The sequence below is a fragment of the Cupressus sempervirens genome, chromosome 6 (assembly GCF_028749045.1).
Source record: "Cupressus sempervirens isolate cs-2001-9-10 chromosome 6, ASM2874904v1, whole genome shotgun sequence".
Taxonomy (NCBI): Eukaryota; Viridiplantae; Streptophyta; class Pinopsida; order Cupressales; family Cupressaceae; genus Cupressus; species Cupressus sempervirens.
Genome location: NC_143123.1, coordinates 509792955 through 509819972, shown reverse-complemented (window position 1 = coordinate 509819972; position 27018 = coordinate 509792955). Strand labels below are relative to the sequence as shown.

The window sequence follows — 27018 nt, the reverse complement described above, 5'->3', positions numbered from 1 at the left end:
TGGGAGGAATCATGGATGACATGGAATGTGAGGAGATCCAGGAAGACATGGTTTCAATTAGAGAAAGGTTGAGGAAGGCAAACGAGAGGATTGTAAAGTTGGAGGCCGAAAACAAGTATTGGAGAGATTGCCAGCCTCTCTAACAATTGCATCAGGCAGCCCTTCCTCAAGACAGCAGGAGACATCGAAGAGATATCGGCTCAGTTGCGTGAAACCAAGGATTGGATCCATGATATAATTCAAGATAGGCGAAATTTCTTGCCTTCCTTTATCTCGACATTCAGGTCATTGGCGGCTATTAGAGACAAAATTCAAAGCATTTGAAGGGGAGTGGAAGGTTTTCCTTTCAGTCAAGGACTTAGCCATTCCTAGGCTACAGGCATTTATCAAGCTACTGGAGAAATATTTGGAGAGGGCCAAGTTGGTAGACAAAGGAGGAATGAGTATGATAGAGTCTTGGTTTGTTGCCTTGACTATCAGATTGAGGATACTTGAAGAAATACAAAATGAGATTGTACAGCATAGCCCGAGCATTGACACTTCTATTTCAACCATGTTGGACGATGTTGGGGTTGTATTTGATTTTGAAGATATCAAAGAGGAGAATGTCAATGAGACATAAATTGGATCAAGATTGGATGAGTTGGGGAAAGTTGCCATCAAGAAGCATTTGGGCACCCTTGCCTCTCTCAATGCCTTTATTGGATATGTTGAAAGAGTATGAGAAGGATCATGAGAAAACACTGCAAGCAGCAAGCAACATGATGAATTCAACTGAGCTCAAGATGAAGCACATGCCTTGCCCTCCCATGAAGGAAGTCAACGACAAACTAGCCAAGTTCACTGCTTTGGCTAAGAAGATGAAAGAAAAGGGTAGAATTATATTAAGGATCATTTGATGTAAGCCCAAGTGGCAAATTCTCCTTCTTCTTGGGTAGGATAGGTGTCTAATTTTCATTGGCTACCATTTTGGTGCCTTCTCATTGGTTGTCACTTTTACTTTTTTTTTCATTGGTCCATTGATGAGGTGGCATCTTCTCATTGGCCGATGAGGTGGCAACCCTAATTAGGGTTTCTAGGATTCGGTCTGAATCATTGATTTTGCCTCTTAATCTCTACTGTTGGTTGTAATTTTGGCCCCTATATAACGCCATTTGCTCGCATTTGTGAAGGATTGAAGAAAATTATTGCTTAAGATAATACCAAAATTGCTTCTCTTATCATTGTGGTGACTTGCATGGTGATTAAGAACACTTGGTGTTATTGCATGGTTTCTACTTCCAATCGAGAGTTAAATTTCATTGAAGTTGTTAAAGTAGATTTGTTTTTAAGAAAGTTGTTAAGTCAGAGTAAGAGTAGATGGATAGTTGCATGGTGATATTAGTGGATGTTTGATAGGGATTCATAAACTAGGCCACTAGAATCCTACTGGCTTGTTAGGAAGCCTTGCGTGATAATCTAGTCTTTTTTTTCTTAAATCGTTGCATCTATAGAGGTAGCGTCGTTGGTAAGCTTCCATCAAATTTGATCCCCATCCATTTGCTAATCTTTCCATTCATAGGAGTAGAAGTAAAGTGGCAAGTAGTTTAGTAGTTGGAATTCATTCTTGGAGCAATTTAGAAAATCAAAGCATTATTGGTGGACATTCCCTCCTCCATCATCACCATCAACATCATTTGGCACTAGTATACATTGCAAAGCTAGATTCATCACCATCACAGCAAAAGTCCAAGTTATCTTCGAATGAATAACGTAAGCCCACCTACATGTTTAACCAGCAAATCACATTAATATAACTGAGTTAGTATCCATAGGTGTAAGGAACATTGGAGTTTCTCTCGTGTCTTCATGAGTATTTACTTTTCAAGAGAGGGTTAAGTGTTTGGTATTCTGTATCAAGTATTCAATTCCTATATGTTATGCAATGGTACAAAATTGACATCAACTAAACCTAGGGATTAAAAAGTTAATTATAGAGGGGGATTCACAAATAATCCTAAACACAATCAAGAAATGTGAAACTCCTAATTGGAAAATCAATTCTAAATTAGAATATGCATTATTTCTTTTCGACAAATTTGAAGAAACAAGAATCCAACAATTTATAGAGAGGGCAACAAAAAAGTAGGTAACCTTGCAAATAAAGGAGCAAATGAGGAGGATATCCCAACTTTGAAAGGGATATAACTTACTTTTCTCATCTCAATTCAACTAAGGAAAAATTTTACTCGAAGACCCTATCATACAACCCTAATCTAACCAATATAAATCTTTGAATTTGGAACTAAACAATCCGACTATATCAAATCATAATATTACTTCTATAAGGGCCCGTTTGTATGCGGAAATAGGAATAGGAAATGTATTCTTTGTTTGGTACCCCAAATCGAAACAGGGAATAGGCAAACATATTCCAATTTTGCCCTTAAAATGAGCATATGTCTGTTCCAAAAAATAATTGCTATTGTTATGGGCCATTCCTATTCCCAATCTGATTTTTTTATAAAAAAAAATTAAAATTAAAATTTTTTTATAATTTTTTTAACATTTTATTTTTTAAGAACCTTTTTTTTATAACATTTTTTTTATTATATCTATTTGTTTAAAAATAATTATATTTCTTCAATGAGTAAAATAAAATGAAAATAAATTAACCTTTTTACCATTATTGAAAAATTAACCAAAAAACAATAAATTAAAACAAAAAAATTTAAGAGAAATTTTTTTTTAAATACAAAAGTTAACCTTACTCCTATTTAATTTTTGTAGAACCAAACAAGGGAGTAACATATTCCCAATCAAATACTAGGTTAACCAAACAAGAATGGGATTGTTCTTTTCCATTCCCATTCCACATTTCCATTCCTATTCTAATTTTCTATTCCTATGCTGACAAACAAACGGACCCTCAATAAGCACATTCAACCCAAGAGATGGAATAATAATCATGTGGTAGAAGAACAATCATACGGGCTGACAAAAAGGAAAAACGTCTGAAATCTAGAAACCTATTGGGATTTTAGACACGAGAGATAGCAATAGCTAGCAAGGCAATTTTAATGAAACATCTAGCCAGGGTAAACTTGTGAATTGCACAGCATAACAGAAAAAGATAAAGTTGTTAGTTTGCAAATAGAATACACATAAGCTTGAATATTAACAACGGATTCTACACCCCATTATGAAAGATCATCCCCAAAAGATGGCAGCTTCCACACTTGTAAATGGCTAAATGGCTGGTAGTCATATGTTCTATGCTTTAATGCTGTCCCAAACAATTACTATCTACTTGTTTTATTTGATAAACATAATATCACCTGACATCTGCCACAACTATCACATTGTTGACTAAATGACACACTATCACTTTTACTTCCAATTTTTTGCTCTCTTGTATTTAAATTTTGAGTTGCATCCTGGTTCATAATTGAATAAAAACGGCTCTGCATTATCACTGAGAACAGAAGAACATTCAAAGACTTTATTCCTTACCTCAGACTCTCCTCCCCCTTCCTTAGGTTTCTATGAAATCCTGAATTTTCTATTTGAAAGCCTCAAATTACTCTATTCAATGGTACAGATGATATCAAACGATTTAGATAATCACTAATATCTCAATCATTGAAGATCAAAGATCCAAATAAGAATATTATTTTAGGACAGAGAATGGTTTATAATTTTATGCCAATTTTCTCTACTAACGGTTTTAATAAGTTTGAAAGTTATAGCAGAATGCAGTGATCATGAAGGTAGCAACAATTTCCTTTAGAATGAGGGACTCAGGATGGAATGAGACAGCAAAACAAGCAGAGACATAACCAGACATCAAAGCTCCTTAAACATAATTCGAAGGATAATATTGAAAGGAATGCCTTACCAATCGTAGATGTATCCGAGGCAATTGAACAAACATGTATTTAAATAAATTGACCTAAGGAAATGATACTTCCTCAATACTGTAAACTGGGGTATGCCCCTTTCATTATTGTAAGAGTGCATAGGATGTATGTCCCAAGCAAGACTGGAGGTTTTCTTATCCGTTCTTTCATACTAGTGCCCATTTGAACAGAGACTAAGTTTAATTTTATTAATATAATTGCATGGCTTCGGCCTTTTACTGATCAAAAAAAATTTAAATAATGAGAATGTTTTAAAATTATTTATATTATATTAAAATTTAAAAATACTTTTTATGTTTTAGTTTTAATATTTATATTTTATTTCTTTAAAATTTATATTACAATTTTTTTTCAATTTTTGTTGGCCTCGCCGAACTTTATTGGAATTTTGTTGTTGTCAAACTCAAATTCGAACTCGAACCTTGTAACATAGATTGTAATGATATGATTGACATATGCACACTTTATTGGTATTGATGCAAATTTGATGGTTATAGCAAAGCAGGCAGTTTTATGTGTGATTTGATGCAAGGAACTACAAAAGACTGATCTATTAATAAAGATATCAACGCAATCAAAATTTTGGTATTATTCTATACTACTTGTAAAGTTGTATATGATTATAAGAACAATAAGCTAACCCATTTTTGTAAATAGACCTCCTAATAGGGTTGAGGCTTCTAACAAGGCGTAGTCCTCTAATAAGAACAAATGCACTATATGTATATAATACAATCCTAACAGGGTCAACACCTTTCACAAGGAACTTTTGATTAATAGACCATTTTGTGGGTACCGTCTGCACTGGGGTTTTCCCTTGGTCGGGGTTTCTTTATGGTATGTTTGTTATTACTTTTCAATTCACTCATTTATGCAAGTTTAAGGTTGGTAATTAATATCTATAGTTGGGCTAAAAGTTGTGGAATACTGATTCACATTGACATATTAAAGAATTAAGTATTAAGGAAAGGAATTTTGTTTAGCAAACATACCAATTGTATTGTAATGATATGATTGACATATGCACACTTTATTGGTATTGATGCAAACTTGATGGTTATAGCAGAGCAGGCAGTTGTATGTGTGATTTGATGCAAGGAACTACAAAGGACTGATCAGATACTAAAGATATCAGCACAGTCAAGGTTTCGGTATTATTCAATACTACTTGTAAAGTTGTATATGATTGTAAGAGCAGTAAACTCACCCATTTTTGTAAATGCAACTCCTAATAGGGTTTAGTCCTCTAACAAGGACAAATGCACTATATGTATATAATAGACCCCTAACAGGGTCGACATCTTTCACAAGGAACTTTTGATTGATGGACCATTTTGTGGGTACCATCCCAACCGGGGTTCCCTTAGTTGGGGTTTCCCTAGTTAACAAACTATGTTGTTATGAGTTTCTTTATGGTACGCTTGTTATTACTTTTCAGTTCACTCATTTATGAAAAATTTAAGATTGGTAATTGATATCTATAGCTGGGCAAAAAGTTGTTGTGGAATATTGATTCACTCCCTGCCTCCCTTTCCACCCCCACCTCCACCTCCACCTCTCGGTATTCCATAATTATAACAACCATAAGATCTCTGAAAATTAGAAAAACTATTTACTAACAAAGAACAACATTGATATGTCACTAGAAGATGCTATATTGTATCATTTTTAAGTTTCACTTAGTAATTACAAATTATGTATATAAATGCATATAACATGCATCTAAATCTGCATCTGTGTACAAGTATATGTATACATATTTACAGTTCTGTTCAACTTTTTAAAGTCAACTCCTCTGACTAGAAAATATGGAACTCTCAATTTGCCATAGTTTGAACCTGGTTTTCTTCAGCTCTGACAATCTATTTCTATCAAGCAACCCACTCCAGCAGCCTAAAAAAACAAATTTATCATTCCTTTGTTTAGCTAACCAAACAAAAGTAAATTTAACATATTCACTATTTAAAATAATTATGTTATTTTTAAATAAGTGTGTTTGTGTCAAAAGAAATTGTATTAGACAATGAATGTTGACTCTGTTTCAACTCTACAAATATATTGTTATCTAGTTTCCTTTACATCCTTCGCCATACAGACTTCAATCACAGAATTGCTCATTATTTGTTCACAAAAATGTTTCTGATTAAAAAATTATTCTGATTTAAACAAGAGGTAAAGTAAGAAAAATACATGGGAATCGTAGGCTCTATAAAGTAATGAAATGGCAGGGGCATGAGCGCCTTCTTCGAGAGCATGGCGCCTCCTCAATGCCTTCATTGCCTTGTCAATTGCCATTCTCTGTCTTTCCTCCAATGTATTCGCCATTGCTGTAACAACAACAATCTCCAATTGTAACATGTGCAGGGTAATTACATTTTCTGTATTAAAATTGAAATTTCAATTATCGAATATGTATGTTATTTACAGTGTGGGTTTCTCTATTTAGCAGAGAACACATATGTTTTCTGAATTGAAATTTGAAATTTCATTTGTCAAATATGTAAGTTGTTTATAGTGTGCTGTTCTCTTTTCTAATGATACACTATTTATTTAGAGGACTCCAATTAGTACATCATATTAAATTGAATGGAGGATGCTAGAGCTGTGTGTTGCCTATCTGCATGTCTTATATCCAGAAGTAGTACTGATTTTTCGTCCTATTATCTGGGAAGAATGTGGATGTGAACCATGATCAGTCATGGCAACAAAAAAGAATTATGAGGCCTACAAACTTCATGGAACAAAAAGGTTGTATGTCGGTTTGCACTTTGCACTGATCCAAGCAAAGAGAGAAATGTCCCACAACAGCAGTCCAAAATTAAGCATTAAGTTGAGCCACATTAAGTTGAGCCTTGCAGTTTTGGTAGAAACTGTTTTACCCATTTAAAATAAAACACGACAAAAGTCTAAAATCAAACAATTGCCAGATTTTATTCTCAGTGCATGGAAGTTAAGAATAACTGAAGATTTCAACAAACATGTTGCATCCTTAGTCCCACAGATAGTCACTACTAAAGGAAAAATATCAGTTGGAATAATTCAAACCAACACTTATTGTTTGGAGGATTAACGGGCACTCTTCTTTCTGCAAATGACATACAGGATTTTAGGTTCTGTTCCTTAGTATGTCCTGATATGTTTAGCTGAAAGCATCTTATGATTTTCCTGAATATGACTGATACATCTGTATTGAGATGTTGTAAATACTGATCACAACACTTTCCCATTTATGTTGGTTTCTTCAATTGTTTAAAAGATTATGAAATAACAAGCAATGGAAATGCTCATATACAATAGAAGCAAAACACCTCAACTGTCCCCGGATAAGTATCAAATCTAAAATTGAGATAATAATAGAAGAAAGAAATGAATGAAATAAATCTGTTGGTGATTCCAATAGAATTTTTGAGGTACCTTATAAAAAGGACAGAGTCACCTGGAAAAAATTCTTTGCGCTACAAATACACTCCAACCCATCATTAGAAGATAGCTCTTTGGCTGACCTGTAATAGCAAATGTGTTAGAACTTATCAAAAAAAAACGTCAAATCAGCAAACATTCAGTATATGTAGTGAATTATGTTGCAGTGGAATCCTCATAACTACCATTGTGTAAACTGTAAATCGTATCCAGATTTTCCGTTCCACACATCATTCTTAATCTGAAACTAAAACCTAAAAGTTCATCACTTCAAGGATTGGCCTACGTATTAATAAATTTCTAAATTCATACGTCTTTAATCCCGTGGTTTTATAACAATTTTGCATACTGTCTTTGACTAAGCAATTTCTATAAGGTTGACTGAATACTTCAAAGAATCCAACGCTATATAAGGTTGACTGAATACTAAAAGCTTGAAGAACAATATTTGGCTGGTTCTGCTTCACTGACATATGCCTTGTCCCTAATTTCCTCCACAATAATTGTTTTTAAGAAAATATCTTAACATCATGAAAACTGCACACATAATTTTACACGCATTGGTAAGGGGCATAGTTTCCGATGCTTTAGGCTTATCTGCGTAAATTTCTTAAAATTGAGGTGGTATTATCTTGAACCATTAAAAGCAACAGCTATAATTAAACCCCAAAACACAGCTATCAAAGAACTGCATGAAAAATGATATCTCGGAAGTAAACCTAGCCCTAACCCTACTAAGATATTTACACAAGAAACTCAGCAGGAAATCGGTATTGAGAAAGGTATGATAGATCATGTGCATCAAGAGGACCGTGCCAATCGATATGCAAAGGCATGCCAGCAACGATCAAACAAAAGAAATAATGGGAAGATCTTGCAACAGCAATTACAATCGCCATGGTTAGCATGAGGACAGCAGTACCAACAAAGCCACATTTGAAAAAAAATAAACTCACTTTGCCAAACAAAAACTACTTTGCTAAAGAAAAAACGCCTCATTCAATTAACTCACTATATGTATTGTTAATTTCATCTCGCCGCTTCCCTCTGCAGCCAATGCCGTGGCCACAAAACCATCAACACGCCAAAGTAACAAATTGGAGAGAAGGGTTTGGAGCTCATTAACTGAAACTTTGGTTTCGAAAGGAATTTTGTAGCCAAAAAGCATGGAAAGGAATGTGAAGCTCTTCTAACGGAGAATTTTGTCGCAAAAATCAGGGAATAGAATTTGAAATTCTTAGGAAATCTTTGACATTTTACATTAACTATAAATTTAAATATTTCAGAAAGGAAAGAATGTAACGGAACATGAATATCGAAATATTTATGATCAAATTATACGGTGATTTCTTTTTAATTGGTAAATATATGAGTTTTTAATTAAGTTTTGCGGAGAAATAATTTCCCCCCCTCCATAATAAATCAGCTCTCTTTTCTCATATTTTTCTTTTAACACTAGAAAATATTAATTTATTTTATTTTATTTTATTTTGAGCTTTTGGAATGAATTGGAAAATGTTGAATGTATTTATAATTTTGGTGTTCTATTAATTATTTACTTAGCTTTACATATTTTTGTTGGGAAAAAATTAGTTTGTTTCTATTAGTATTTGGGTAGGCTATATTATTGTTATCCATAGTGTTGTGCTTAAGTAGTTATTAAATTTTCTCATTTTAACTAATTAAAATTACAAGAAAGTATTTTTTATATTTAAACTCATTCTTAAAATTTATTAAATATAAACGTGAAATATTTAACTTAAAAAATAGGTCAAATATAGGCAAGAGACTACAACACAATGGTAAATTGTGAGCTTCTTATCTTAGAGGACAAATAATAAAATGATAAATAATCTAGGCTTTCGCCTATTACCTATAAAAAAAAAAAACTAATCATATTGTTAGGCAATATTAGATTGCATTATGACAAAACTTATTGTTTTTTCTTCAAATTTTTATACCTACTATTAGAAAAGAATAACACGCACACACGCGCGCGCGCGCACACACACACACACACACACACACACACACACACACACATATAGGAGGAAGGGTTTGTTCTTCATTCATGGGGATTTATCTACCTTCTCTATTTCATTTATATCTGAAGTTAAACCAGTTTTGGGATCAAACCACTTCCCTGTTGAGCTTCAAATTATCAAGGATAACAGACCAAGTAACTGCTCTTTTAAGTTGGAACAAATGTGGCTTAAGGATTATAACTATCTTAATTTGATTAAGCAATGGCAGGATGCTACCAAAATATCTAGCTCCAAACTTTTTCAGATGCTTAGTAAGTTGAAGATTATTAAATGAAAACTGAAAGAATGGAACTCAGACTTCTTTGGCAATATCTTTGAGGACAAACTCACCCTAGAGGATAAATTGGAATCTCTCAACAAAGAGGTTTTGGAACATGGGATGGGTTTGCCCCAATTCCTTGAATAGAAGAAGCTCATGCAACAATATGAAGATGTCCTAGCAAGGGGGGAACTCTTCTAGAGACAAAAGTCTAGAGAAAAGTGGTTAGAGGCAAAGAACAAGAACATAGAGTTCTTTCACAATAGTACCAAAAAAAGGAGAATGATTAATTGTATAACATCTATTAGAGATGTTGAAGGTCAAATTAAGGATTCTCCAAAAGATATTAGCTTGATGACCATCTCATAATTTGATCACATCTATAACAAAATGGAAAGCTCCAGCCCAGAAGGATATTTTAGCCTCTATTCCCAAGCTTATCTCTAAGGAGCAAAACAAAAAGCTAGTGCAAAAGTTCACTAAGCAAGAAATTGAGACAGCTCAAAATCTTATGAACCAAGATAAATCATCAAGGCCTGATGGCTTCCCAACAATCTTCTTTCAGATTTGTTGGGATTTTTTAGGTGATGACATAACAGGTGCTCTAGAAGGAGTTAGGAACTCAGGTTGACTTCTAAAAGAAGTAAATAATACCTTTATTGTTGTTATCCCTAAAAAAGAGAAACTAGAGTCTTTTGATGACTTTCCACCTATGACACTCTATAATACTATTTACAAATTTCTTACCAACACTTTGACTAACCGACTTTAGTTGCTCTTACCTAACCTTAGTAGTGAGGATCAAACTAGTTTTGTCCTTGGTCAATCAATTTATGATGGAATTATTATAGCACATGAAGCGATACACTCTGTCCAAGTTAACAAAAACCCAAGTATGTTGATCAAATTGGACAATAAAAAGGCATATGATGGAGTAGACTGGAGATTCCTATGTAAATGTCTAGAAGCTTATGGTTTCTCCAAGCAATGGATAAACTTGATCTTTCAATACATCTTAACACCAAAATTATCTATCTTGATTAATAGCTCTCCAGGAGGCTTCTTTAGTATTTTAAGAGGTTTAAGGAAGGGGAGTCCAATCTCCCCCTTTTTGTTTATCCTTGTGGCTGATGCTTTTGGTAGATCTTTGTCTAATGTTAGATCTTCAAGCCAAATTAGAGGCATTTCTATTACTAGTGATTTGGAGCCAACTGCAAATCAACATTTTTGTGGATGATACCATGATTTATAGTGAGATTATGATTGAGGAGGCTACTGCTTTAAATAGAATCTTAACATAACACTCTTTGGGCTCTAGTCAAGAGATCAACAAAGATAAATCAAACATCTTTTTCTTTAACACCCAACCAAGTGTGGAAGATCAGATTTGTGATATTTTTTACTTCGAGAAGGGATCCCTTCCATACAAATACTTAGGGATACCTTTAAATTATGGTACTTGATCAACCAAATTATGGGATCCTATTCTAGAGAAGCTTCAAAAAAGAGTTGCGGGATGGATAGGAAAATGGCTCTCATCTACAAGAAGAGTTGCTTTAGTTCAATCAATATTATCAAACCTACCTATCTATCAACTTTCTTGTATACAGCTGCTAGGTAGTGAACTAAAAGAAATTAATAGGCTTCTTAGAACTTTTTTCTAGTGCAAGTTGAACACAAAGAAAAATTTCCCCCTTGTATCTTGGGATCAAGTTTGTAAACCAAGAGAGAAAGTTGGGGCTAGTATCAAGAATATCAAATTACGCGGGCAAAATTTGGGAGCCAAACTAGCATGGAGAATCCTAAAGCTCCCAAACCTAAAATGGGTTAGGATCCTTTGTCACAAATACCTTGTCTGTCTAGTTCTCTCTAATCTATTTAGAGAAGTCAATCCCCTAAAGGCTCAAGAATTTAGAATTTCTTTCTTAAATATATATCTTTCATTCAAAATCAGTTAACTTGGGATTTGGGGAATGAAGGGGATACACTTTTTTGGCATGACTCTTGGGATGGTTACAAAGCCTTAGACAAATTTCCTTCTCTCCTACATTCAATGGGTCATTTAGAGTCCAAGTGGGGTTCTAGAGTTAAGGATTATGTGGTTTTTGAACAAGGAAGTCTTAAATGGCATTAGAAAGTCTTGGATGAGGAGGACATTCCTTTAAGTGAGAAGGACTTTCTGAAGAATATGTTGTCCTCTAGGAAAAAATCATTTTGGGGATGTAAAGATTCCCTTATTTGGGATGGATTCAAGAGCGGTGTTTATAGTTCTAAGATGAGTTGTAAGCTTATAAAATTTTCTCTAGGGTTCTCTAAGAGTCCTCTTCCTACTAATCTTTGTTGGGATAAATTTTGCCTCCCTAAGATAGGATTTTTCACCTAGATTGTTCTCCACAATAGAGCCCTAACAACAGATAGGTTTAGGAGAACGGGCTACCAGGGTCCTAGTAGATTCCCCTTTTGTGAATCTAAAGGAATTGATAGATCACCTTTTTCTTAATTGTCCTTTCATGAATCGTTGATGATGGTGGTTGTGTTCTAGGGTAGGTTGGAGTTCAGCCTTCCCTAACTCCATCATAAGTTTTCTTTCAGTTTGGTCATTGTTGAAACCTAATAGCACTTACAAGAACCTTTGGATCTCCTCTCCTTCCATAGTTATTTGAGAACTATGGAAGGAGAGAAATAGGAGAATATTTGAGGACAAGAAGATGGAGGTTTAATATCTTGTCAATAAAATTGAAGCCTCAATCATTGGATTAACAAACAATAGATCAATGTCTATGATCCCCAAAGGGGAAAACATCTCTCATTGGGATGATAAGATGTGTGGTAGGTGGATTGGATTGAAAAATCCTTCAAAGTAACATTTGCAAGCAAGAATGTGTTTGAAAGGCCCCTAAGAGAGGATTGTATAAGCTTAATTTTGATGGAGCATCTAGGGGGAACCTTGGTAAGGCTAGTATAGGTTGCAACATTCATAATGATGAAGGGATAGAGATTGCATGTATTTCCAAAGTAATTGGGGAAGCTACCAATGGGAAAACTTTCTTGCTTTAGTAGAGGGGTTGGATCTTTGTAAGGAATTGGGACTTAAGAAACTAGAAAAAGAAGGTGACTCATCCATTATAATCAATTCCCTCATGAAAGGCTCCCTCACTAACTAGAGATTAGATTCCCAATTACCCAAACCTAGTACTTTGTAATTATTTTGACAAACTTTTATTCAATCATACATATCATGAAGGGAATAAGATGGCAAACAAGTTAGCTAATCAGGGAATTGATCTTTCAATAAGCTAAGGTAGATAATATTTATATATTAATGAAGATAGGATATCATTAAAGGGATACATAAGATGACAAATATGGTATTAATGTGAGAGAGATCTTGCTAAAAAGATAATTTATTTTGGTAGTGACTTGAGATACCTCAACAGTAGAGGATAAAGTGATCTCAAAGAAGGAAGAACCTCAATCCCCTTTTTTTATGCCTATCGATTGACTTTTTATTTGGGCTATGTACTTTGAATTTAGTTTTTAAATAAACAATGCTTCTTATGTTCATATGTATTTTTTGTACCTCTTCTTCATTTTGTTAATGATAGTTCTTAGTCCTCTTATCTCCTATTAAGCTATATGGTTTAAAATATGACAAATTCCAGATTTGTGGTTTTATTATATTACAAACTAATAGATTAACAAAGCAGACTAGAATTTGTCTACCTTAGACCAGAAGTTGTAGGTGAGTTGGTTTGTGACTTGAGGTTTACTTCCTTAAGGTCACAGGTTCGACTTGCCTTCATAGTGGAGAAGGGTTGTAAACCAGTTTCCCTTACGGGACTTTCATGCCAAGTACCTACTTCGTTGGCCTGGGGTATAAGACTAGATTTTTCCCCCAAAGTTTTAGTTTCCTTACCTTTGAGTTCTCTTGCATGGAAGATCTCATGAGGATCCTCTACATAGAATCTTGGTCTTTCAGTTGATGCACCCTTGCTTTGCAAAAATGGACGTCCCAACTAGATCTTAATGACTCTTTCTTTGTTCAAGCTCTTGTTTGGGTTTGTCTTCCTGAACTTCCAATCGAGTTTTGGTATGAGGATGTTTTGGATGACATAGCAAAGTCTTTTGGGGAGCTGTTATCCACTGATTTGATTATGGTATCAAGAAGTCGGTTAACTTATGCAAGGATCTACATTGGGGTCAGGGAGGGGAGAGATATCTCAAAGGTTATGTATCTTCACTCCAAATTGGGTACACATATTCAAAAATTGAATTTCAAATGCATCCCTTTTGCCTTCTTTCAGTATAAGAAAGCAGGCCATGTGGCTAAGTTATGCCCTAGATTTATGGAGGAGATAGCCATGAGATGAGTGCAGAATAGGAATAAGGCCAAGGATACAATCAAAGATAAAATTAAGTGCTCCAATGAGGGAGAAAAGGTACGACAACAAGGAAATGGTGAATCGGGAAGGAGGGCCCAAGTGACAATAGTCAGACTAGGCGGGTGCCTTGCCTTTAGCCATTGTTAAGGTCCAAAGGGTAGAATCTACAGGAACCTACATTAAGGAAGTTGAAACATTGTAACCTTTTGCAACTAATCAGTGGGCTACTTATAAGGTTAGCACCAAGGTAACCCCCCTGGTAAGTGATTCTAAGGTTCTTTCTATCCTCTGAATGTGATGGAAGTTACTTATATGGGGGATCTTCTATCTGGGAGCAAGGGATTCTTGACATATCTTAGGTTCCAAATTCCAAGATTCTTGTTGGAGGTGTGGATACTGATCAACAATGTGGTCCCTCTCATAGGGAATCAAGTATTTGCCTCATCCTGGGGGTAGCTTCTCCAAGGAAAGTCTCAAGAGTGTTGGATCTGGTTAGAGATTCTTCGCTAGGATAATTAGCTAAAATGGAGGCTCTATTTGCGAGCTATGCAGATGAATGACAGGGGGAATCGACAATGGTGAGAAAGAAAAAGAAGAGTATAGACCCTTCCCTAGTTTCCCTAGCTGCCATCAAGAGTAGAAAGAAAGTTGATATGGGAGCAAAACTTAAACTCTTGGAAGAAATAGTCTCATCTAGAAAAGGCTAGAGGAAACTATAAGGAATTTAGGGGATGGGAATCAAAATTCTTGGAATATATGTGAGCTAAATGGAGCCCACAAACAAGTGGTTATAAGAAATATGATTAGGGGTCATAGACCTGATTTTTTGCTCATTCAAGAAACCAAAATGAAAAAGGAGAGTGTGTAGTGAATCTATTTTAGTAGCAACATGGAGAGGTTTGCTATGAACTCTGATGGGGCTTCAGGGGGTCTGCTTACTCTCTGCAACTCCAACATTTCTAAGTCTCAAGTCCTACATGGTGAAGGTAATATTCTACTCATTCAAGTTCTTGATATCAAAAATAATGAGCATTGGTATCTTTTGAATGTCTATGCTCCTAATTCTAGGAATGGTAGGAGGAACTATTGGGTTAAGATTAGAAATATTTTATCTAGATTCCAGGTGGGCAACTGTATCATTATGGGGGACTTTAACACCCCCTTAAGGGTTGATGGGAAACAGGGGGCTTGGCTTTAGATTTGGAGAGTAGGCAGGATGTCTCTAACTTCATCAATGATATGGTGTTGATGGATGTAGAACTTCAAGGAGGCTTCTTCACCTAGTCTAATAGAAGAGCAGGAAGGGAGTACATCTAAGTGCGACTAGACAGGGCTCTTATATCTTTAGATTGGATGAATACCTACCATTGTAATTTATCTCTTTTGGCTCAGACTGGTTCAGATCACTCTTTTATTTCACTCACTTTGGATCCCATTTCTATCAAACACAATTTCCCCTTTAGATTCAAAAGAATGTGGACTTCCCATCCAGATATCTCACTTCATATTTCGGAGTGGTGGAACATTCGCATAGAGGGCACTGCCATGTTCATGTTGGAAATGATTGAAAAGATCATGAATGAAGGATAATGGAACTGGTAAAAAATGTTTTCAATCATTATTTTGTCATTGATGTCAAACTTGCTACTTGCAGGAATGACAATTTTTTTAGTGATCCAAAGACTATTAATTGATTGATTGACAAGGAGGTGGCAATCAATAAGATGTAACTAGAGTACCTAAAGAAAGGTTGAAGTTATGATGATGTAATGAAGTATAAGGATCAACTAAGCCATTGATGAAATAGTGTATTGATGACATCTTCTAAGACACAGAGGATGAACACACTGAAATACATCAAAGATGTAAGGATTAACTAAGTTCATTAGAAAGAGCCGGGCAACCTAGTTAGAGCTGAACAGATTCTCAGTTGAAACCGAGCAAGTTCAACTTCAGTATAAGTCGAGTGATTACTCGGATGCCGAGTAACACATAATCCTTTAGGTGCTGAGTAGCAGAAAAAGATAATGGATGTCGAGTAAGTTTTCAAGTGCTGAGCAAAGCCAAAATGCTTTAGGTGGTGAGTGCTAGTAAATAACATTAAGAAGCCGAGGAACACAAAAGGTGTCGAGCATCAGTAAACCAATAATGTCGAGTTGCTGCATTATTTGTTAAGACAAGATTCACCAGATCAACAGCGATAAGGTTGTTTCATCAAATTTTGTGAAGTAGTTGGAAGTTATGAATGATGAGTAGATGTCACAGAATTCTATGTAATCCATGCAAACCAATCCAAGGTGAATGCTAATGGATTCATCATGAAGTTTCCAGAAGAAACAATTTGGAGGGAAAACAATACCATTTTCTCAAGAGCAAATTAAGATTTGAGCGAGAAATCAAGAACAGAACTTCTTTATAAGGAGTTACAGGTCAGAGATCAAGAGTGCATGCAAGAGAAGGAATTGGTCATAAGTGTGATCATGCAAAGAAGCCAAGAGGAGTAAGAATAAAGCATCAAGACTCTGAGTTGATCAAGTGACCAAAGAGATTGCATTGGCATAACGAGTGGAAGAACTCAAGGAGACAGATCTTGAAGGGTGAACAAGCTATCAGCACTGCAAGGGAGGAAAGCCAAGCAAAGAAAGGAATTGAAGAGTGATCTGAAATCTACACAGTTAAGGTTGCAATCGGTATCAGGTCAAAACCCTTCTAATACTTTCTTACCATTGTATTAGATACTAAAACCCTACATTTCTAGGTTAGCTTAACAGCTAGGTGGATAAGCCTCAAGAAAAGAATAGAAGATTTCCAAGAGAAGGATAAAGAGATCCTCAGAAGAAGGATAAAGAGATCCTTAGGAGAAGGATAAGAGATCCTTAGGAGGAGGATAGGAGATCCTTAGAGAGGGATGAAAGATTCTTTTGAGAAGGTGACTGAAAATCCCATGAACTTGGGTGAGCCTAACAGCTCTATGTAAATCCTTTAACAGGGTGACATTCCAAGTTGAATGTTCTTAAATCCTTTAACAAGGTCACATTTAACAATGTGCTGAAGCCTTTAACAAGGCAGGCCTTTAACATGGCAAACCATTAGAAGTGGTTCAAATCAATTACGCAGTTATTTTGTGGGTATCATCCCCACTCCAGTTTTACCTTCTTATTCTTGGAGGGTTTCTGGGTTATCAAATCCTTAGTGTTATGGTGTGATGCATGTTTACTTTTCATGGTTGTTTAATGTTCAATTGCATACATGATAATTTCAATTATGTGCCATTAAGGATTTGTAGAAAAAGTTTAATTGGACGTCATTGGACCTTGGATAACTGATTCACCCCCCCTCTCAGTTATTCCAAATAATTCTAATAGTTCAGGGTGGCCAAGAAGCTGAAAAATTTCAAACTCAATATCAAGAAGTGGAATAAGTCAAATAACATATTCCATTCAATAGCCAAGATTTTAGAGGACCTCAGTATTATTGAGGGTACCATTCAGAAGGAGGGTTATAATGAGGAGAAGTTGGAGGAGGAAAAAATCATTCTAACTGATCTACACAATATTATTGGGCAAGAGGAGGCTTTCTGGAGACAGATATCAAGAGCTATCTAGCTTAGAGAGGGGGACTAGAACACTAGATTATTCCATATCCCCACTTTGAAGCACATAGCTCATAACATAATTAGTAGCATCAAAAAGGGGCAAGTAGTTTTGGAGGATGAGAAAGATATTGCTGCAGAGGCCATCTCTTTCTTCTCCAATTTGCTGACTAGAGACCTTAATCTTGAGGATGGGGACCAACAAGATATTTTAGCCAACATTCCAATTTTGATCTAGCTTGAACATAACTCCATGATAGAGGCTATTCCTTCCCCTTTACAAATTGAACATGTTGTTTTTTCTCTCCTTGTCGACAAGTCTTCAGGCCCTGATGGGTTCCCTACTTACATCTTTCATTTGTTCTAGGAAGTGGTCTATCAGGATGTTATCAAAGCAGTTCAAGACTTTTTTGGAGCTAAAAGTTTTCTCAAGGAGGTGAATGCTACCTTTTTAGTGCTAATCCCTAAAATGTTAGGGGTGGACTCTATGGATCACTTCAAACCCATCAGCCTTTGCAATTCTTTCTATAAGAGTATTTCTAAAGTCCTGGCTAATAGGATTATCAATATCCTTCCTTTGATAATTTCTCCTCACCAGTCTAGTTTCGTTCCAGGGAGATAAATCTTGGACTCTATTATGAATGTCCATGAAGTCATCCACTCCTCGGAAGAAGGCAAGAGAGAAGGCTTTCTCCTAAAGCTTGACTTGTCCAAGGCGTACGATCGAGTGGACTAACCTCTTTTCTCTTTAAGGTCCTCAGAGCCTTTGGGTTTGATTCTAAAGTTTGCAAGCTTAGTAACTAGTTGATCTCGACTTCCTCTTTGGTTTTTTTGGTCAATGGTTCTCCTTCTGCATTCTTCAAACCCACAAGGGGATTAAGACAAGGAGACCCCCTTTTGTCCATTCTCTTCACTATTTTGGCTAAGTGCTTGGGAAGGATGATCTCTGCCAACATGATATTTTGGGGCTTTGAAAGGCATTAAACCTTCTTTAGGCCCCCTGGTGTTCTCTCACCAATAATTTGTGGATGACATTATTTTTTTTGGGGGGGGGAAGCATCAGTTGGGGAAGCTAGGGTGGTCAAATAGATATTGAGCTCGTACACCAGGGGTTTGGGATAGCTTATCAATTGGAATAAGAGCTCTATCTTCTTCATCAATACTCTGGCTAGGAGATAGAAAAAGATAATTGATATTCTGGGATGTGGGGTAGGGAGCATTCCCTCAACCTATTTGGGTCTCCCTTTAGGTGTTAAACCCCTGATTCTTTTTGGACCAGTCTTATTGATAGGTTTAATAAAAAATTGGTTGGCTAGAAGGGTATTACCCTTAGCCAAGCTAGAAAATTCAGTTGGTTAAATCTACCCTTCAAAATCTTCCAACTTATGCGATGAGTCTATTTGGGATTCTCTATAAATATGCTGACTTATTAGAGAAGATCTAGAGGAATTTTCTTTGGTCTGGTTTAAAGGATCACAAGAGATTTCCTCTCATTTCCTAGGGCAATGTGTGCCTCCCCAAACACTTAGGGGGCTTGGGAATCAAAAGACTGAGACCTTTCTATAAATCCCTTCAAGCCAAACAGATTTGGAGAATCTTTTCTAGCAAGGGGGTTTAGAGTGATATCATGGAAGACAAATACCTTAGGAGTCCTTCCATTAGACAATTGTTCAATAAAGACACTAATCCTAAGGGCTCTTACATTTGGAATGGTATGCTCAAAGCTAGAGAAATGACCAAAAATAAGGTGAAATGAAGAGTGGACAAGGGTACAAAGATAATGTTCTAGCAGGACAACTAGCTTATCCAAGGGCCTCTCCTCAATCTTCTAGCTTTTGATAGATGGGCTAATACTTGCATTTAGAGGTTTGGCCACAAAGTCAAAAACTAAACATTGAGCTTAGAATAGAGAGACATATCCTTAATCTCTAAAGAGCTCAAACTTTTGATGACTATCCTTCACACTGTGATCTTGAATAAGGATCAGGACTAGTTAGTGTGGGAGAACACTTCTTCTAGCTTTTACTCGGCGGCCTTGGGTTACCAAGCTTAGTTGAATCAGAATTCTAAACCAATATGGACTAAGGCTTGGTACCCTAGCCTTACTCCTAAAATGAATATTTTCTTTTGGCTTCTCCTCCAGAACAGGGTGCTTACTATCAACAATCTCATCAAGAGGGGTCTTTACATTCCTAATAGATGTGTCCTTGCAAAAATCAAGCTAATTATTTGGATCATATGTTTATTCATTGCTCTTTCACAAGAGAGTTTTAGTCTTTTTTCAGCCAGGTTTTTGGGTTGGATTGGTGTGCCCCTATTATGATTACTAAATTCCTTAGGCAATGGGACAATTCATGGAAAGGCTTTAGTCTTCAAGCCATTAGCAAATGGGCTCTGCCTCACTTTGGTTGGGGAATATGGAAATAACACAAAAATTGAATATTTAGGGAAAATAGCCTCCCCACCAAGATTGTGTTAGGTAAAATTCTTAATGCTTTTTTGGAGAACTACATTTTTTTGCAAAGGAACTAATAATGCCATACAAAAAAGAAGAGAGGAATGTCAATGGACATTACCCCTTGTGGGATGCACAAAGCAAATTTTGATGGGGAAGCTAAAGGAAACCTGGGGCAAGTAGGTAGTGGTGGTGTGATTCATAATTGCTATGGTTATGACAGTTACCTTCCCTCTAGGGCACTAAGGCATGTGCTACCCTTCAAACCACTATGATGGCTATGGATATTGGTGTTAAATTTCTTTGGCTTGAGGGGGATTCAAACAACATCATTTAATGCCTTAAAGGTGAGCATCCTCTGCCCTGGTCAATCAAGAATTTGGTAGAAGCTACTAAAAAAATCTTTCTCACCTTTAACAGGGTCCACATGTCACATGAATACAAAGAGGCTAACTTGGTTGCTGACTAGATGGCCAACAAAGTGGGCAAAAGGGAAACATCATATGGGTGGATCAACAGTGATGGGATTCTAGAGGAAACAAAACACCTAATAGAGATTGAGAGAATCCAGGGGAGGATGTGAAATATTAAGAGTAATAATGAAAGGTAATAGTATCATAATCACATTAATTTTACTGAGAGCTAAGTACGGACCTAACACAAGTTATCTTAATTGGGAGGCTTTTGGGCACGCTTTATGGGTGTTTGATAAGCTTAATTTCTATTACATTCCTGAGAACAAAGGAAAGCTTTATTTCAGTGAGTTTTATAAGCAATTAGCTCTTTGTTATCAAAGGTTGCAAAAAAATTATACTCTTTGCAACAAGATGGTGGGCGAAAGGCATTGCAAAGAGTTGGAGGACGAGGCAGTGAAATGGAAAAGGTGGTCGAAGGTATGGGAGAAACTGAGGGATGGGGGTACCTCCAAGTTCATTAAGAAATTGCATGGTTGTAACCCTAAGATAATTGATCTTGTGGTCTCATCCTGGAAGGATGGGAGAGTTAAGATTGACGGGTTGATTTTCGAGTAAATGAAGGCATCATAGTGGAGGTCACTGGTTCCTCTTCTAAGGGAATAAAATTCTTCAGGGACAAGAAAGTTTCCCTTAATGTGGTGAAATATTTTGCTAAAGATGCCAATGAGATGAAAGAATTAGCGAAGATAGGAGTGTACTATGAACCAAATTCAATTAAAAAACTCTAGAGGTTCATCCCAAGGGTGATTATTTCTTACAGTATGCTAGATACAAGGTATGACAGAATTTGTACCCATCACTTTGTCATCCTTTATCACTTTAGGTATGGTATGAAAATCTCCATATCCTTCTACCTCTTCTCCTCAGTAAATAAGAATATAATGGGTTACAAGAAGACGTTGTATGCTAACCCTACTTTCCATGAGGGATTGTTGTTACTAATCTACGAGTACTGTAAGGCTTAAACCTGGGGTAGACCCATTGCTCACAAAGTGGAGTCCTCGCATGAAATGGAAAGCTCATTTCTCCCTTTAGATACTGAGGATAGTGTGGGGCTCCACTTGAATGAGGAGGAGGAGGTGGCCAAGATAATTAAGGATTTGAGCAAGCAAAAGAAGAAAAAGTTTGGGAAAGGCTCAACGAATAAAAGTTCCAAGTTTGAAGTTAATACAATAGAGGATTACAATGAAGAGGATGAGGGGATGGATATGGAAGAGGAGACTGATGTGAAAGAAGAGGGGACTAGCAAGGTTCAAACTTGCAGGAAGGTGGAAAGCCCGACTAAGAGGAGAAGGGGAATTGAAAGTGCAGCTGATCAGGATTCTGGCAAGGGTCAGGAGAAAAATCCCATTGCCCAGGAGATTAGGAAGGAGAATTATGGCAAGGAGAAAACCATTATTTCTTTTGGCTCCAAGGGTAGGAAAATGGTATGGAGGAAATTTGAGTCTTAGACTATGAAGATGGGCATTGTTAGAGAGACTATTCAACCCAAGGTCTTAGAGGGTGATGATGGTAAAATCCATCTGGAGAAATTGATTGATCCGACAATGGTGGTTCTCAGTGACAATGCTAGGGAAGTGAGGATGAATCTCATTAATAGTGCCCGTAACAACATGTTGGATAACTTCTGGTCAATCAAGTGGATTTTCCATGAAATTGAAGAGATAAAGGATAGCATCATGGGGTTGGAAGGGAAAGGAAGGAAGCTGATGATGGGTCTGACAGAATTAACACTCTAGAAACTAGGGTCACTAAGATGGGTAAGAGATTGGACAAGATGGAGTGCACACTTCACAGTTCGACTAACCAAAGCCTTAATATTATCAAAGGTTTAAATGATAATATTAAAAAAAGTAAGAGATGATGGAGGTGGGTACAAACAAGAATTTTGACATGGTCAATGAGGAAAATAGGGCTCCTAAAGCAATACCAACCCCCTAGATGACAACTTGAACTATAAAGCGAGATCAAACAAGAGGAAGAGGGACAGGGAGGATACCTCAAAAGATAATTAGCTGATGACTGAAGCTGTAGAGAGCATGGAGAAGCTGGAGCTCAAAATTGTCGAGCTGGTCAAAGAGGTGGTGTCATGATCTATTCTCCCAGCTTTTCTATTTTTCCCTAGTTTTTATTGGTTAGTTGGGTTTGCCTACTCCTTTAGAGGCTTTTTGGTCTTAGGAATAGTTTGCTGCCTTCCCTGGCCTATTGTTTATTATTGTTCTGCTCAATGTTTTGAACTATATTTCAATTTTATTTTGTTTACTGTGGGGTTTCAGGCACCTATTAAAACCTATTTTACTTAATAAAAAATAAAGTAGACCAGAAGTTGTTTGATGGCTTCGTTGTGTTATTTTAAGACTAAACTAGATGAAGGGATTTTGAATGGGCACTAGAGTGTGGGAAGAAAATTTTGATTCACATATTGCATCTCTCTTTTCTATCTTTTAAATGATAGATAAAACTAAAGGACTTCCACCTAATTCCATTCTCTTAGTGCCTCTCGAATTGGGTTGTAATTTTGTACTATTTTAATCAATGACTTTAGCCTCTTGTCAAAAAAATAAAATAAAAATCTAAAAATGGATATTCATTTCAATCAAGTTTCAAGATAAATTTATAATTATTATTTAATTTATAAATTTAATAAATTTTAAATTTTAAATTTTAAATTTTAATCATTTTATATTGCATATTATAGTTATAGAATTCTATATATTTTTAATAATAATTAAATTAATACCTTTAAAAAAAATCATGTTCTAATATAGTTCATTAAATTAGATGGATATTATGGTTAGGGTCTCATGGGGGTTCCTAGCTTCTATTTTAAAGGAATGAGAGGTCCTATGAACAAAAAATAGAATTGTTATAGGATAAAATAGAATCTTGCCTAAAAAACAGAAGCCCTTACATTTTAGGGCTACATATTTGAGCAAAAATAAAGGTGGAGATAGAATTAGCTCCACCATCTTAGGAAAGTACTTCCAAAATTTACATTCCTTGCCCCAAAAAATTTAGAAGGAAAATCATTTTTTTTAATAGGTAATTGACCAAAGTGTAGGTTATTTATTATTATTATTAAGATTAATTATTATTATGTGTTAATCTTGAGTAGATTTGAACCCAAGACCTCTGTGATGAGAGGCTCACAATTTACTATTGCATTGTAGGCTCTCGCTTAGAAGGAAAATCATATTTGACTATTTCTCCTTAGTACAAAAAAATATTTTAAATATATTTCTTTATTTAAAAGTATTAGAAAAATAAAATACATAACTCTCAACTTCATTCAATTTTGGACCTTAAAATTTTAAGCTTCGTTTGAAATTCATGGCACTAGGTTTAAAATACTCTTAAAAAATCTTTATAGCACACACTTAAATAAAATAGGGAGCCCCCTCCATGGGACCCCACCCTATATGTGAAGATGCAGTTCCCTTCCAATGTTTTTGGAGAGGGATATTTTGTGTGAATATATAGTTTATTTCCAGTATTTTTGGAGAGGGATATTATGTGTGAATATGAAGTTTATAGTTATTTAGTGACTAAATTTTGTAGTTTACTTTAAATCTTCTTCTCAAAATTTTCTAATTATGTTAGGATTTAGTTTGGGCTTGTATTTTTTGTTTCTTTTAACCAATCATGAGCCAAATCAAATTATATTATCTCTCTATGCTTTTGAAAAAACTTTAGTTCATTTTTATTTAAAGTCGACAGAAAAGTCTTTCAATTGTCTAGACAAATCAAAACTCTAGTTTTCTTTAGTTTATGATTGCACAAGATATTATTTCTCACTATAATTTTCAAAGAAACTGTCATCTTTTTAATGTCTTATTTGAATAAATGGAGGAATCCATTGCTTTATTTTGTAGTGCTAACAATCATGTCTTTAAAGAGATATCAATTTACATTACTTTGAAATTTGAAATAGATTAAATTATTTTGGGTGGAATGCTTAAATCAGTGTTAGGTCAATGAATGATTGGTTGAATTGTGGTGGGGTGATTCTAAAATATAGGTGAAAGAAACAGGAAATTTCCATACATGATAGTAAATATAGGCCTTGTTAGCTTGTATGTTGCAGTTTATGTTTTGACTAAGGTCAGAAGTAAGCATGCGAGTCAATTGAATATTGTGAGAAGTAAATATTTATTCTTCCTTTGTTTGTTGGCTCTTCCTTTAACTTGTCACATAATGTTTCAAGCTTTTTGCATTTTCAAAAAGCTTACATGTTGATATTTAAGGGTTGAATTTTTTTAATGTATTCTTTGAATTGTATGAGTAACTATGAATACAAAATCATTATATTTATTCAAGGTAAGAAAAGAAAGAAATATGGAAATCATTAAACAAAATTGCATACTCAAAATTTTATTTAATACAAAGAAATGATCTATATAAATGTGTATCAATTCTTTCTATTTTGCAATAGGTTTTTTGGTTTTAAAAATAAAGTAAGAGCTCTATGAGAGCTCGAGTCCCTTCCTTGTGAAAGGGTTATAAGGTAGATTAGACAAGTGGCAATTTTGTTATGTAGTATATATTGAAAGGTATTAACAATTCGATTCACAATAACTTTAGCAAGCTATCAAGAATTCATATGCAAAAATGAAGACCGGTGCACTAAAATCCTTATGTGAATGCAAACATGACAAATCAAGAGTGCAAGGACAATGATATATAATATTAAATTGAGTTGTTCAATAGTTGTATGAAAGAACTCTTGACTATTGTGGATTTTTTTTCCGCTTTTGTGATATTATTCTTTCATAAGCCTAGGAAACCAACAAGTTGAAACAAGTTTTTAGTCATAATAGACAAATAAATTGTACTATAATAAATTTGATTAATATGTATTTGAAAATGAGTGGTATAGAATGATGGTTTAGTATGTTGTTATTTTTGTTGTATGATAGCCTTTACTAGATTAGCTTGTGTAAAATAGATAAAAATGAATGAAAAATCATGTTGAAGTTACTCATCTCTTTGTCAAGCCCTTACTACCTCATTTATTTTTATAAAATAGAGCATTAGCTTCCTACGTAAAGAGAAAGCTAAATCCATCAAATAATGTACTATAACATGTTATGCGACCAAAAAACTAAAGGAGTGAGGACAAAATAGTCCACATAGAAATGCAACCATTTGACATAGAGATGGAAGAAAAATAACAAAATAGAAGACAAAATGAAGACAAAAGAATAATATCTATAAAATCCATACATATTTTAGTGAGTTAGGATCATCCATTGCATTATTTTCCCCATCTTTGGAAAATTTTGACCCTTCTACTTGAAATTCTCTATACTCTCGGATACATCTTGGGAAAATTTCTATTTGAGACAATGTAACGATGATAGCTAAAATAATCTTATCTCTTACAACAACTAGAAAATAAGGTGGAAAATTGTTTGCTTTTGTGAGACTATTGTTTCAAGAACTTGGGTAACCAACAAAGTTGAAACAAGTTATTAGTCATAAGAAAAAATTGGACTCTCTTTCCATCCATACGAGACATAGCTACTTGAACATATTCACATGCCCCATCCAAGCCACTGGTTTTTGTCTCTCTTGCAAAAAGTCTTATTCTCCATATATGTATCTTTGTCATGTATCTTATGCAAGTCATATAGCACTATTGTGTATAATTCATGTTAAAAAGAGAGTAGAGCTATAGGGTAGTTATTTCATAGACAATGCAAGAAATAGTCAACAAGTCCATTGCATGATTGACTAGGTGTATATCTACAATGAACTAGGACATGGACCATTTCAAATAAGCACTCACTAACTATGTACTTAAATGATTCAATTCAAGAGTAACGTGCATTTTCCAAAGCATAGTTTGTAGATTCATACTCAAAGAGCCCAAAATTCTCAACTAGGTAGAAAATTTGATGAAAACTTGGCAAAAACTCAACAACTTAGAAAGAAAAAAAAAGAAAAAAAATCTCCCAAAGAAGCATATTTTTTGGTAAAATTCAATCACAAAAACCATTAAATTAAAAATTGACATTTGGAAAGAGAAAATGCATGGTTTATAGAAAAAATAGCATGTGAAAACTATTAGTTAAATATGTCGTTTGATATGTCTCCATTCTCAACTTTAAAATCTAAGATATCATCCACTATTTAGGAACCTAACTCCAATTATGTAATCAATATGTCACTCAAAACATTGTTTTCTATGATGATTTTCTTCAACTTGGTCTTTGCATCAATTTTAATCTAATTATTTATTCCTTTCCAAGGTAGCCACAACTCTATGAAATTAGAAGAGAACCAACCCCTTAAACATTTAGTCCATTCCATACTCAAAATCATTAAATTGCAAAGGTTATTCCCCCACAATTTTGGGAGGTTAATTTGAAACATTATTTCTCCTGTATCTATTTGCATTTCATCTCGTACTTGAAATACCTTGAAAAAATTTATCAACAGACTCAAAAGAATTGGAATTGTCAATGGGTTCACTAGCATTATTATGTCG

General features: G+C 35.1%; 1 protein-coding gene across 2 annotated transcripts in view; it reads right to left on the bottom strand.

Annotated features, from left to right (window-relative positions):
- The window catches only part of LOC149553259 (Transducin/WD40 repeat-like superfamily protein), a 70306-nt gene extending 61568 nt beyond the window's left edge, over nucleotides 1-8738 (bottom strand). The window contains exons 1-3 of one of the 2 annotated variants that reach the window (XM_089788730.1): nucleotides 8332-8738; nucleotides 7314-7402; nucleotides 6090-6226 (exon numbers count right to left, since the gene is read on the bottom strand). In XM_089788730.1, coding sequence (XP_089644856.1) covers nucleotides 6090-6224 — 135 coding nt within the window. In that variant the 5' untranslated portion in view covers nucleotides 6225-6226; nucleotides 7314-7402; nucleotides 8332-8738. The remainder of the gene's footprint in view (nucleotides 1-6089; nucleotides 6227-7313; nucleotides 7403-8331) is intronic. The other variant, XM_089788731.1, reaches the window with a different exon arrangement.
- Nucleotides 8739-27018: the final 18280 nt, after the last annotated feature.